Below are 15,171 nucleotides of genomic sequence, written 5' to 3' on the forward strand. Positions count from 1 at the left end.
AGCACTTACTGTGTGCAGAGCACCGTACTAAGGCTTGGAAAGTACAATTCGGCAACAGATAGAGACAATCCCTGCCCATAGTCTACAAGGGGGAGACAGACAACAAAACTAGATGCAGAGAACTGTACTAGGCACCTTACTAAGGCCATAAGAAACAGTCAAACTTTGCTTCTATTTTTCTAGATGTTCATGGAACTGACGGTTCTGGAGAAAGAGTTTGGCTATTGACAGGAGCTTTTTCCTTTTGATGGTGAGCAGGGGAGAGCGGAGAAGGGCAGGAGAGGGCAGGGAGAACAGGAGGCAACAGGAGAGAACAAGAGAGAACAGGCAAACATAAGGCTTATGGTTCTAAGTAACTGAAGGGGCAGGAGGAGAAGAGAAACAATCCCCTCCACCCAACTCCTGGCCACATCCACAACAGGCCCCTCTTTTCAGGCCACACAGAGACCCCCCCAAACCATACAGGCAGGCCAAACTCAAAGGTTAGGTTCCACTGGCAAATCAATCAATCAATCGTATTTATTGAGCGCTTACTGTGTGCAGAGCACTGTACGAAGCGCTTGGGAAGTACAAGTTGGCAACATATAGAGACAGTCCCTACCCAACAGTGGGCTCACAGTCTAAAAGGGGGAGACAGAGAACAAAACCAAACATACTAACAAAATAAAATGAATAGAATAGATATGTACAGGTAAAATAGAGTAATAAATATCATTTGGATGATTAAAGCTTAAATGCACACTGCCCTCAATTATCTGAATATGTGGGGAAAAAAAAGCAATTTCACATGAAATGAGACCGCAATTTAACCCTGCAGGAAAAAGAGTTGTCCAAAGACCAAAGGAGGAAATCGAGGCCTGGAAGCCCTCCAGGTTATCTAGTCACTTCCTGGGGCTGTAGGTAGCCCCATCCCTTAGCTCCCCTATCTAGGTGGGAATCTGTCTGGCCCCTACAGGTCTTCAGGGAACTCAATGCCCCCCCTCAAATCTATTCCATCTGAGGAAAGGAAATTGTTTTAATGCAAGGCCAAAAACCTACTGCTGTTCTTTCCTCAGCTGAAAAATTTTTAATGGTATTTTTCAAGAGCTTACTATGTGCCAGGCACTGTACTAAGTGCTGGGGTAGACACAATCTGATTAAGTTGGGGACAGTCCCTGCCCCATGTGGGGATCACCATTTTAATCCCCACTCTACCTTAATCCCCGCTCTACAGATAATAATAATAATAATAATAATAATAATAATAATGGTATTTGTTAAGCGCTTACTATGTGCAAAGCACTGTTCTAAGCACTGGGGAGGTTACAGGCTGATCAAGTTGTCCCACGGGGGACTCACAGTCTTCATCCCCATTTTACAAATGAGGCAACTGAGGCACAGAGAAGTTAAGCGACTTGCCCAAAGTCACACAGCAAACATGCGGCGGAGCCAGAATTAGAACCCAAACCTGTGACTCTCAAGCCTGGGTCCTTTCCACTAGGCCACACTGTTGTTCATGTTTAATGTAAATGTTTAATGGCCTCTAGGGCCTTGGAGACCATCCCTATGTCATGGCTAGGGAAGGAGCAGAGAAGAGAAGGACGGCAAGGTGCCGGAGAAGGGGGACCAGCTCCCAAGTAGTGCCTGGTTTCCCCTAGCACTTAGAACAGTACTCTGGTCACAGTAAACACTTAATACCATTAACTGATCAACTTGGGGCTGCAGTCTCTACAAGCCAAGGATGAGGGTGGAGCCATGGCACTCTTCTCCCCTCACCTTGCCTCTGACTCGCCACTGGAGCAGAAGAGGGAGGATCCTGGGCCAGAGGAAAGGCATGAAAAGGGAGGTCTTGGGGGGCTCCACCTTAACACCAGGGTCCCAAGTTGGGAGGACATGTACTAGTAGAAAGAACCCAAGCCTGGGATTCAGGAGACTTGGGTTCCAAACCCAGGCCCTCCACTTCTCTGCTGTGCAATTGTGGGCCAGTCATCTAATTTCTTTATGCCTCATTTTCTTCACCTGTAAACTACGGATTAAATACTCTTTCTTCCTCCTCCTTAAACTGGGAGCTCCGTGTGGGGCAAGGACCGTGTCCTATCAACATATATTGTATCTATCCCAGCGCTTACTACAGTGCTTTGCACAAGGTAACAGACATCACAATTATTGTTATTATTATTATTGTTCTAAGGGGGAGCCGGTCAGAGTAGGATAAGATGCTACAGAAGGCAGAACCGTCATTCAGGGAGGGAACGGAGTGCTTCCTATCAACAACTGCGCCTTCGAAACCCAAAATGAAGCCTCTGATCCTCAAGACAAGGCACACTCCAACAGATGACTCTGGCCACACTGAAACACTACTCTTCGAAATGCTAAGCTTTCCAGTTACAGAAGAAGGGCAGACAGCACTTGAAATTTAAAATCGCTTATTACCTTTTCCTCAGCTCACCGAACGGTACTCAGAGATCGAAGCAGCTAAGAAAAAGGACAAGTGGGAAGCAACAAGGACAGATATTGGGGCATTCACTGATCAATGAGACTTATCGAGCACTTACAGCGTGCAGAGCACTGTACTAAGCACTCGGGACAGTACAATATAACAGACACATCCCCTGTCCACAGTGAGTTTTCAGTCCAGAGGATGACCAGCAAAGAGGTCGGAGCTTCCACGTGCCACTGCTCTAGGGGTGAGGCTGCGGTCATCAGTGGTGCCAGAGACAGCAGTAGGCTGGAAGCCAAGCAAAAGCTGCCCAACTATTGACCACGAGGTAGAGAAAGACAGAGAAGGACAGAAAGAGGTTGTGATATCTCTATCATGGGCTTCTTCTCCCCCCTCTCCGCCCCCGGCAGACAGTGGGCAGGTGAGAGGAAAGGCTCCACTCCTCACTGGGCTGCAGACCCTGGAGTTGGGGTGACCCAGGCTACAACTTGAGAACCAAAATCCTTCCTGACACTACGATAGTGAAGGTGGGCAGCTTAGCCACCTTCCTGGCCCAGATGTTTTAAACTTGGCTTTGAACTAAAACAAGCTATTAGCTAAGTTTTACAGTGAAATCAAATACTTCTCTGAAAAGGAGAACTGCACGTGGTTTGGAAGAAACTACTTATTCTAAACCACTTCTCTAACCTTCTCTCCAAGTGTTCTCCCCAAAGCCGCTCAGACATTCCTCCACGTATTTGGACACACTTCCCAAATGAGATGTCTTAATAACAAGTGAGAGATTTTATTCAAATATCAGGACATGCCTCTGTCTAAACAGACATGTCTACCACAGTGAGGGTCTTGATGAATGCCCTCCCTCGCTGAAATAATTCCACAAGCAAGAGCAGACAAGGGCTGCACCCCAAAGGGTTGACAGGAGTCTTGCCTGCACAAAGAATTCAGGCAACAACATGAATACTTTTTATGAGAAAGTCAATTACCATCTGAGCAGAAACTTCCACATCCCCCCTTCCCTCCTCCCAGAGTTCTGGACATTTGTTACAAAAGAAATGGGTGCCATCTGACAGGTGGGAAAATAGGCAAAAAAACAGATGGCCAGAATCCAGGTCTTTCAAATTTCTACAGCAGGAGTCAAATCTTTTCTTTGTTCAATCATCTCAATTGCTGGTGTTCTCCAAGTTGCAGTAGTGAAAACAAAAGAATTTCTCTTCTACCATATCCATTAGTCAGGGGCTGATTATGTAGTTTGCGGATTAACTAGACTCCTTGCTGAATAACCACTATCCATCACCCATCAATCAATCAATGGCATTTACTGAGCACTCACTGTGTGCAGAGCACTGCACTAAGCACTTGGGAGAATTCAATACAACAGGGTTGATACATATGTTCCCTGCCCATAATGAGTTTACAGTCTACTGGGTTGGGGGGAGGGGCAGGGGGACGAGACAGACATTAATATAAATAATTTACAGATACGTATGTAAATGCTGGGGGCCGAGGGTGGGGTGAATATCAAGTGTCCAAAGGGTACAGAACCAAGTGCTTAAAACAGTGCTTTGCATATAGTAAGTGCTTAATAAATGCTATAAAAAAGTATGTAGACAACACAGAAGGAAGAGGGGGCCGAAGAGATGAGGGCTTAACTGGAAAATGCCTCTTGGAGGAGATGGGATTTTTAATAAGACTTTGAAGGTGGGGAGTCTGGAAAATGTTTCTCCCGGGTTCTGGTTCCCTTTCCCGCCTTCCCCAATGGCCCATTACTCCAGCATCACCCGGTCTCTCCTCACTCCTGTTCCAACCTGTCACTCCCAATCTTCTCCATGGTTCCGTGTAATCATTTAGTTCTGTATTCTCTACACTTTCTCTGGACATTTGAAGGTTGGCTGTATACGAAAGTGTCAGGGCAGGTCCAAGAAGACCCAAGGATTAGTGGGCAGGGAATGGGTTTACCAGCTCTGTTGAAGTGCACTCTCCCTAGCGCTTTGTAGTGCTCTAAACACAGTAAGAGCTCCATAAATGCCACTGCCTGATTGATTTGAAAAATCAACATTGCCAAGAGTGAAGGCAAGTTGGGCACAGCGTGAATTCCAGAATCAGAAACAATCACATTTACTGAGTGCTTACTGTGTGCAGAGCACTGTACTAAACAGGAAAGTTTGCTGTAAATATATCTGTAATTTATTTACGCATATTAATATCTCTCTCCCCGCCTAGACTGTGAGCTCATTGTGGGCAGGGAATGTGTCTGTTGTCATACTGTACTCTCCCAAGCGCTTAGTACAGTGCTTTGCACAGTAAGTGTTCAATAAATGTGATGGAACATAACAGAGTTATGAATAAATATGAACATAACAGAGTTGGCAAACACACTCCCTGATCACAACAAGTTTACAGTGCAGAGGAGAAAGGAAAGAAGACCTACTTGTAACATATTTAAATGTCTTTCTTCCCCCATCGGATTGTAAGCTTTACTAACTCTGTTTGTACTCTCCCAATTGCTTAGTTGAGAACTCTGCACCCAGTAAGCCCTCAATAAATACGACTGGTTGATTGATGAGAAAGGTCCTCCAGGAAAGGGTCTACGTTTCTGGAAAAGGTCCCTCCGTAGCCACCACCCCCCTTCCCATCCTTAGCACCTCCATCACTCTTCCCGGATTTCTGCAAAAACCATCTCACTAGTCACCAGGACCCGGACCCTCTTATTTGCTGCTTTCATTTGCCAGCATCGCCACTGTCTGTGGAGCTCTCGCGGATCCTTCAACGAAGAAGTAACGATGGCAAAACACGGGACTAGGATTGCTGTCAAGTGAACTAAGTGAGAATCGGAGGCGGACTCTCGAGGGAGAAAAGTGCAAAACAAGCCATCCAGTTGGGAAAGCGGTGCAAATGGGGAAGGTTGGTGGGGAACCTGGAGGAACCTTGGCACGGAGTCCCTATTTGTCACAGACGGAGATGGGTAACCGCTGGTTAAACTAGGTCAGACCAACCATCTGAGCTTCGGGCAATGCAACATAATAAACGGGCCCCTTTAGGCCCCTGAGTTAACAGACTGAAAGCTTCTTAGGGGCAGGGATCCTATCAATTCTAATGCACTGTACTCTACCAATGGCTTAGTACAGTACGCTGCACACAGTAAGCGCTCAAATATTCATTCATTTATCTATATTAATGTCCATCTCCCCCTCTAGTCTGTAAGTTTAATATGGGCGGGGAACGTGCCTGGCTAATTCTACTATACTCTCCCAAGCGCTTAGCACAGTACTCTGCACATAATAAGAACTCAATAAATGATTGATTTAAATACCACTGATTACAATGAGAAAACCTGGGAGTACAAAAACTATAAGATCTACCTTAGACTTCGACTGTGAGCCCCATGTAGGACAGGGGCTGTGTCCAACTTGATTACCTTGCATTTACCCCACTGCTCACAACAGTGCCTGACACAGTAAGTGCTTAACAAATACCTTAATTATTGTTACTACTACCTTGTCAAGAAATATCCAAACAGTAAAAGAACCCCAACTTAGAACCGGAAAGTTCAGCTGGCTATATATAGTAAAGTTTTTAATAGCACTATTTTAAAGTTACATAATACCCCAAAATTAGGCCCAAAGGTCACATTTAGAGTGTTCTCAAAATGTTTTTTAAAAGAATCAATCAATGCTATTTAGTGAGCACTTACTATACTAAGAGCTCGGGAAAGAGCAACACAACAGAGTTGCACACAAATGTCCTGCCCCCTAGAAGCTTACAGTCTAGTGGGGGAGACTATTTATTTTAAAATAAAGTCATTTTTCACTTTTAAGCAAGAAACTACTTCACCATGCACACAGCACTCTAGAGGGGGTTCGGCGTTTTACATAGGGGCGTATTTCACGCTTCTTCTTGCTTTCCCAACAAAAGAGTTCCGGGTCAGACCAGCTGGAACCCAAAAGATGAACGAGGGACTGGATCTGCAGCCAATCAGTCAACATTAGCACAGAAACCATGTCTATAAAAACGGAATGTCAGAAATGGACTCCATTCATTCATTCAAACATATTTATTGAGCGCTTACTGTGTTCAGAGCACTGTACTAAGCGCTTGGGAAGTACACGTTGGCAACACATTGGTCCCTATCCAACAGCGGGCTCACAGTCTAGAAGTGGGAGACAGACAACAAAAAAAAACATATTAACAAAATAAAGTAAATAGAATAAATATGTCCAGGAGGCCTTCCCAGACTGAGCCCCCTCCTTCCTCTCCCCCTCCTCCTCCTCTCCATCCCCCCCCGCCTTACCTCCTTCCCTTCCCCACAGCACCTGTGTGTATGTATATATGTTTGTACGTATTTATTACTCTATTTATTTATTTTACTTGTACATATTTATTCTATCTATTTTATTCTGTTAATATGTTTTGTTTTGTTCTCTGTCTCCCCCTTCTAGACTGTGAGCCCACTGTTGGGTTGGGACCGTCTCTATATGTTGCCTAATTGTACTTCCCAAGCGCTTAGTACAGTGCTCTGCACACAGTAAGCGCTCAATAAATACGATTGAACGAATGAATGAATGTACAAGTAAAATAAATAGAGTAATAAATACGTACATACATATATACAGGTGCCGTGGGGAGGGGAAGGAGGCCTTCCTCCAGGAGGCCTTCCCAGACTGAGCCCCTTCCTTCCTCTCCCCCTCGTCCCCCTCTCCATCCCCCCATCTTACCTCCTTCCCTTCCCCACAGCACCTGTATATATGTATATATGCTTGTACATATTTATTACTCCATTTATTTATTTATTTATTTTACTTGTACATATCTGTTCTATTTATTTTATTTTGTTAGTATGTTTGGTTCTGTTCTCTGTCTCCCCCTTTTAGACTGTGAGCCCACTGTTGGGTAGGGACTGTCTCCATATGTTGCCAACTTGTACTTCCCAAGCGCTTAGTACAGTGCTCTGCACACAGTAAGCGCTCAATAAATATGATGATGATGATGAAGGAGGTTAGGCGGGGGGGGATGGGGAGGGGAAGGAGGGGGAGAGGAAGGAGTATCTCTTCAGAGATACTGTCAGGGGGCTGCAAATCCAACAGTCAGTTGCACAGGAAAAGGTCTTTCCCAATTTTAGAAACTCTAACAGCTCTGCATCCAACCAAAAGAAGGGGAACCACACCTTATTAAAAAGAATGTACCTGACGCAGGACTTAACAACTCACCAAGTGTGGGTTTCTTTTAGCAACAAAATACATCCAACCAAAAGAAGGGGAACCAGACCTCATTAAAAAGAATGCACCTGACGCAGGACTTAACAACTCACCAAGTGTGGGTTTCTTTTAGCAACAAAATACATCCTGCTCTGCCCAGGTTCGCCTGTCAGTCCATTACTTTGTGCAAGGTTAAACCAGGGGAAAGGGACTACCTAAATCAGGCCGGAGGGACTCACCCCTGCCCTACGGGACGCGGACCACGGAGGATGCCGCTCTTCTAAGCCACAGGCTTACAATACTCCCCTTTAACCTGAAACAACGAAAGGAGGAAGATCACTGAAGCATTAGGAGGGCACACTCACTAATGGGAGCAGTGCTGAAGGACAGCGGAGGAAACATGTTTGTTTAGAAGATTCTAAGGCCGTAGGCAATTCAATGATTTTAATCATAAGCTACCTTCAGAACAGCTTTAAGCTAATGCAGATCCATCAGTTGATCGTATTTACTGGGCGCTTACTGTGTGCAGAGCACGGTACAACACAATATAAGAGACATTCCCTGATGGGTTATTTTCTACCCCAACAGCTACAACAGCTAAACAGTACATATATATATATCTATATTTATATCTATATATATATATATATATATATCACAGCACATTTGTAAATATCTGTATATATTTATAATGTACTTATTTATATTAATGTCTGTCTCCCCCTCTGGAATTTGAGCTTATTATGGGCAGGAATATGTTTGTTCTTCTCTTGTACTCTCCCAAGCACTTAGTACCGTGCTTTGCACACAAGTATAATAATGGCATTTGTTAAGTGCTTACTATGTGCAGAGCACTGTTCTAAGCCTGGGGGTGGATACAAGGTGATCAAGTTGTCCCACATGGGGCTCACAGTCTTAATCCCCATTTTACGGACGAGGTAACTGAGGCTCAGAGAAGTTAGGTGTCTTGCCCAAGGTCACACAGCAGACATGTGGCGGAGCCGGGACTCAAACCCATGACCTCTAACTCCAAAGCCCAGGCCACTGAGCCATGCTGCTCCTCCTTTAATAACCTGCATATATGTATATATGTTTGTACGTATTTATTACTCTTTATTTATGTATTTTATTTGTACATATTTATTCTATTTATTTTATTTTGTCAATATGTTTTGTTTTGTTGTCTGTCTCCCCCTTCTAGACTGTGAGCCCGCTGTTGGTTAGGGACCGTCTCTATAATGTTGCCAACTTGTACTTCCCAAGCGCTTAGTACAGTGCTCTGCACACAGTAAGCGCTCAATAAATATGGTTGAATGAAAGTACAAGTACAATGGAAAGTACAATTCAGCAACAATAATAATGATGATGGCATTTATTAAGCGCTATGTGCAAAGCACTGTTCTAAGCGCTGGATAATGACGGCATTTGTTAAGCGCTTACTTTGTGCAAAGCGCTGGGGAGGCTACGAGGTGATCAGGTTGTCCCATGTGGGGCTCACAGTCTTCATCCCCATTTTCCAGATGAGGTAACTGAGGCTCAGAGAAGTGAAGTGACTTTCCCAAAGTCACACAGCTGAGAAGTGGCAGAGCTGGGATGAGAACCCATGAATAGAGACAATCCCTGCCCACAACGGGCTCAGTCTAGAATGGGGGAGACCGATATCAAAACAAGTGAACAGGCATCAGTAGCAATAAATAGAATTAATGATATCTATATACACCATTAATAAAAATAAATAGAATTATAATTATTCATTCATTCATTCAATCGTATTTATTGAGTGTTTACTGTGTGTGGAGCACTGCCCTAAGAGCTTGGAAAGTACAATTTGGCAACAAATAGAGACAATCCCTACCCAACAACGGGCTCAAAATCTAGAAGGGGGGAGACAGACAACAAAACAAAACAAAGCAAGTGGCCAAGCATCAATAGCATGAACATATAATAATAATAATAATAATGATGGCATTTATTAAGCACTTACTATGTGCAAAGCACTGTTCTAAGCGCTGGGGAGGTTACAAGGTGATCAGGTTGTCCCATGGGGGGGCCACAGTCTTCATCCCCATTTTACAGATGAGGGAACGGAGACCCAGAAAAGTGACTTGCCCCAAGTCACACAGCTGACAGTGGGAGGAGGCGGGATTTGAACCCACGACCTCTGACTCCAAAGCCTGGGCTCTTTCCACCGAGCCTAGAGAAGTGAAGTGACTCGCCCAAAGTCACACAGCTGACAGTCGGAGGAGTCGAGATTTGAACCCACCCTCTGACTCCAAAGCCCGGGCTCTTTCCACTGAGCCTAGAGAAGTGAAGTGACTTCAGTGGAAAGAGCCCGGGCTTTGGAGTCAGAGGTCGTGGGTTCAAATCCCGGATCCTCCAATTGTCCGCTGTGTGACTTTGGGCAAGTCACTTCGCTTCTCTGAGCCTCAGTTCCCTTATCTGTAAAATGGGGATTAGGACTGTGTGCCCCCCGTGGGACAACCTGATCACTTTGTAACCTCCCCAAGCGCTTAGAACAGTGCTTTGCACATAGTAAGCGCTTAATAAATGCCATTATTATTATTCTTATTAAGTGACTTGCCCCAAGTCACACAGCTGACAGTTGGAGGAGGCGGGATTTGAACCCACCCTCTGACTCCAAAGCCCGGGCTCTTTCCACTGAGCCACACAAGTCAAGCCCGTCTGTGGACGACTTGGCCTTCCCAGGCGCTTAGTCCAGTGCTCCACACCCAGTAAGCGCTCAATAAATACGACTGAATGAATGGATTATCGGTGGATAATAATAATAATGATGGTATTTGTTAAGTGCTTACTATGTGCAAAGCACCGTTCTAAGCGCTGGGGAGATTACAAGGTGGTCAGGTTGTCCCACGGGGGGCTCACAGTCTTCATCCCCATTTTACAGATGAGGGAACAGAGGCCCAGAAAAGTGACTCGCCCCAAGTCAGATTGATGACAGTTGGAGGTGTCGGCATTTGAACCCACTCTCTGACTCCAAAGCCCGGGCTCTTTCCACTGACCCTAGAGAAGTGACGTGACTTCAGTGGAAAGAGCCCGGGCTTTGGAGTCAGAGGTCATGGGTTCAAATCCCAGTTCTGCCAATTGTCAGCTGTGTGACTTTGGGCAAGTCACTTCACTTCTCTGTGCCTCAGTTCCCTCATCTGTAAAACGGGGATTAATCAATCGTATTTATTGAGCGCTTACTGTGTGCAGAGCACTGTACTACGCTTGGCAAGTACAAGCTGGCAACATAAGGAGACAGTCCCTACCCAACAGTGGGCTCACAGTCTAGTCACAGAGCTGACAGTTGGAGGAGTCGGGATTTGAACCCACGACCTCTGACTCCCCCGGGCCTGGAATGCCCCCAATCCCTCTGCCCATCCGCCAAACTCGCTCTCTTCCTCCCTTCAAGGCCCTACTGAGAGCTCACCTCCTCCAGGAGGCCTTCCCACACTGAGCCCCTTCCTTCCTCTCCCCCTCTCCATCCCCCCCATCTTACCTCCTTCCCTTCCCCACAGCACCTGTATGGATGTATATACGTTTGTACATATTTATTACTCTATTGATTGATTTGATTGATTACTCTATTTATTTTATTTGTACCTATCTATTCTACTTATTTTATTTTGTTAGTATGTTTGGTTTTGTTCTCCATCTCCCCCTTTTAGACTGTGAGCCCACTGTTGGGTAGGGACCGTCTCTATATGTGGCCAACTTGGACTTCCCAAGCGCTTAGTACAGTGCTCTGCACACAGTAAGCGCTCAATAAATACGATTGATCATGATGCTGACTGAATGAATGAAAGGATTATCGGTGGATGATAATAATAATAATGACGGTATTTGTTAATAGTAATGACGATGGCATTTGTTAAGCGCTTACTATGTGCAAAGCACTGTTCTAAGCGCTGGGGAGATTACAAGGTGGTCAGGTTGTCCCACGGGGGGCTCACAGTCTTCATCCCCATTTTACAGATGAGGGAACGGAGGCCCAGAAAAGCGACTCGCCCCAAGTCACAGAGATGACAGTTGGAGGAGGCGGGATTTGAACCCACGACCTCTGACTCCAAAGCCCGGGCTCTTTCCACTGAGCCTAGAAAAGTGAAGTGACTCGCCCCAAGTCACACGGCTGACAGGTGGAGGAGGCGGGATTTGAACCCACGACCTCTGACTCCAAAGCCCGGGCTCTTTCCACCGAGCCACTCAGGTCAAGCCCGCCGGTCTCTGTGGCCGACTTGGCCTTCCCAGGCGCTCAGTGCAGTGGTCGGCACCCAGGAAGCGCTCAATAAGTATGCTTCGCTGACTGACCGGCTGATGGGTGGCTGGGAGGTTCGGCTGGCCCGGTGCGGGGGTTCCTCCCCGGGGAGGAGGCGCTTTGAGTCTTTTAGACTGTGAGCCCACTGTTGGGTAGGGACCGTCTCTATATGCTGCCAACTTGGACTTCCCAAGCGCTTAGTCCAGTGCTCTACACACAGTAAGCGCTCAATAAATACGATTGTTGATTGACCTCTGACTCCAAAGCCCGGGCTCTTTCCACTGAGCCACGCTGCTTCTCTTTTAGACTGTGAGCCCACTGTTGGGTAGGGACTGTCTCCAGATGTTGCCAACTTCGACTTCCCAAGCGCTTAGTCCAGTGCTCTGCACACAGTAAGCGCTCAATAAATACGATTGATTGGTTTTGTTCTCCGTCTCCCCCTTTAAGACTGTGAGCCCACTGTTGGGTAGGGACTGTCTCTAGATGTTGCCAACCTGTACTGCCAAGCGCTCAGTCCAGTGCTCTGCACACAGTAAGCGCTCAATAAATACGATTGATGATGATGATGACTGTCCCTATATGTTGCCACGTTGTACTTCCCAAGCGCTTAGTCCAGTGCTCTGCACACAGTAAGCGCCCAATAAATACAATTGATTGGTTTTGTTCTCTGTCTCCCCCTTTTAGACTGTGAGCCCACTGTTGGGTAGGGACCGTCTCTATATGTTGCCAACTTGGACTTCCCAAGCGCTCAGTACAGTACTCTGCACACAGTAAGCGCTCAATAAATACGATTGATTGGTTTTGTTCTCTGTCTCCCCCTTTTAGACTGTGAGCCAACTGTTGGGTAGGGACCGTCTCTATATGTTGCCAATTTGGACTTCCCAAGCGCTCAGTCCAGTGCTCTGCACACAGTAAGCGCTCAATAAATACGTTTGGTTTTGTTCTCTGTCTCCCCCTTCTAGACTGTGAGCCCACTGCTGGGTAGGGACCGTCTCTAGATGTTGCCAACTTGGACTTCCCAGGCGCTTAGTACAGTGCTCAGCACACAGTAAGCGCTCAATAAATATGATTGTTTGGTTTTGTTGTCTGTCTCCCCCTTCTAGACTGTGAGCCCACTGTTGGGTAGGGACCGTCTCTATATGTTGCCAACTTGGACTTCCCAAGCGCTCAGTACAGTACTCTGCACACAGTAAGCGCTCAATAAATACAATTGTTTGGTTTTGTTGTCTGTCTCCCCCTTTTAGACTGTGAGCCCACTGGTGGGTAGGGACCGTCTCTATACGTTGCCAACTTGGACTTCCCAAGCGCTCAGTACAGTACTCTGCACACAGTAAGCGCTCAATAAATACGATTGACTGGTTTTGTTCTCTGTCTCCCCCTTCTAGACTGTGAGCCCACTGTTGGGTAGGGACTGTCTCTAGATGTTGCCACCTTGTAGTTCCCAAGCGCTTAGTCCAGTGCTCTGCACACGGTAAGCGCTCAATAAATACGACTGATTGGTTTTGTTCTGTCTCCCCCTTCTAGACTGTGAGCCCACTGTTGGGTAGGGACTGTCTCTAGATGTTGCCAACTTGTACTTCCCAGGCGCTTAGTCCAGTGCTCTGCACACAGTAAGCGCTCAATAAATACGACTGATTGGTTTTGTTCTCTGTTTCCCCCCCTAGACTGTGAGCCCACTGTTGGGTAGGGACTGTCTCTATATGTTGCCAACTTGTACTTCCCACGCGCTTAGTACAGAGTTCCGCACACAGTAAGCGCTCAATAAATACGACTGATTGGTTCTGTTCTCTGTCTCCCCCTTTTAGACTGTGAGCCCACTGTTGGGTAGGGCCTGTCTCTAGATGTTGCCAACTTGTACTTCCCAGGCGCTTAGTCCAGTGCTCTGCACACAGTAAGCGCTCAATAAATACAATTGATTGGTTTTGTTCTCTGTCTCCCCCTTCTAGACTGTGAGCCCACTGTTGGGTAGGGACTGTCTCTAGATGTTGCCACCTTGTAGTTCCCAAGCGCTTAGTCCAGTGCTCTGCACACGGTAAGCGCTCAATAAATACGACTGATTGGTTTTGTTCTGTCTCCCCCTTCTAGACTGTGAGCCCACTGTTGGGTAGGGCCTGTCTCTAGATGTTGCCAACTTGTACTTCCCAGGCGCTTAGTCCAGAGTTCCGCACACAGTAAGCGCTCAATAAATACGACTGATTGGTTCTGTTCTCTGTCTCCCCGTTTTAGACTGTGAGCCCACTGTTGGGTAGGGCCTGTCTCTAGATGTTGCCAACTTGGATTTCCCAGGCGCTCAGTCCAGTGCTCCGCACACAGTAAGCGCTCAATAAATACGACTGATTGGTTTTGTTCTGTCTCCCCCTTCTAGACTGTGAGCCCACTGTTGGGTAGGGACCGTCTCTACATGTTGCCACCTTGTAGTTCCCAAGCGCTTAGTACAGTGCTCTGCACACAGTAAGCGCTCAATAAATACGACTGATTGGTTTTGTTCTGTCTCCCCCTTCTAGACTGTGAGCCCACTGTTGGGTAGGGCCTGTCTCTAGATGTTGCCAACTTGGACTTCCCAGGCGCTCAGTGCAGTGCTCAGCACACAGTAAGCGCTCAATCAATACGATTGATGATGGCGGTGATGGTGCTGACTGACTGAGGGGCGGCGCCCCTTACCTGCGCCAGCACGGTGAGGAGGGCGGCCGGTGTGCGGAGGTCCGGCCCCGGCGGGGCGCGGCCGCGGTAGCCCCTCCACCAGGCCGCCGCCGCCGCTCCTCCGCCCGCCATAGCCGCGGCCGCCATGGCCGCCCGCCAGCGCCGCCCCGACCCGCAGCGGGCCGCCATGGCCGCTCCGCGGGCCGCCACAGCCGCCGCCATCTTGCGGGCGCCTCTCCCCTCAGCCCCGCCGCGCGCGCGCCCCCCCCCCCCCCCCGCCATGTTCTCGCGAGAACTGGGCCCGCCCGCCCGCCTGCCGCCTTTCTGCCTAGTCATCGTCACCATTCCCTCCCTCACACCCTCACTCCCTCACACCCTCACTCCCTCACTCCCTCACACCCTCACTCCCATCAATCAATCAATCAATCAATCAATCAATCATATTTATTGAGCGCTTACTATATGCGGAGCGCTGTGCGAAGCGCTTGGGAAGTCCAAGTTGGCAACATATCGAGACGGTCCCTACCCAACAGTGGGCTCACAGTCTAGAAGGGGAAAACCAAACATATTTACATAATAAAATAAATAGAATGATCAATCAATCAATCGTATTTATTGAGCGCTTACTGTGTGCGCAGCACTGTACTGAGCGATTGGGAAGTCCA

General features: G+C 47.2%; 1 protein-coding gene across 1 annotated transcript in view; it reads right to left on the reverse strand.

The window, feature by feature from the left end:
• Positions 1 to 14,728, reverse strand: part of MICU2 (mitochondrial calcium uptake 2) — a 91,750-nt gene extending 77,022 nt beyond the window's left edge. The window contains exon 1 of the mRNA XM_038762152.1: positions 14,528 to 14,728. Within this exon, the coding sequence (XP_038618080.1) occupies positions 14,528 to 14,728 (201 nt within the window). The remainder of the gene's footprint in view (positions 1 to 14,527) is intronic.
• Between the last annotated feature and the right edge of the window lie 443 nt (positions 14,729 to 15,171).

Source organism: Tachyglossus aculeatus, chromosome 20 (genome assembly GCF_015852505.1).
Source record: "Tachyglossus aculeatus isolate mTacAcu1 chromosome 20, mTacAcu1.pri, whole genome shotgun sequence".
Classification (NCBI taxonomy): domain Eukaryota; kingdom Metazoa; phylum Chordata; class Mammalia; order Monotremata; family Tachyglossidae; genus Tachyglossus; species Tachyglossus aculeatus.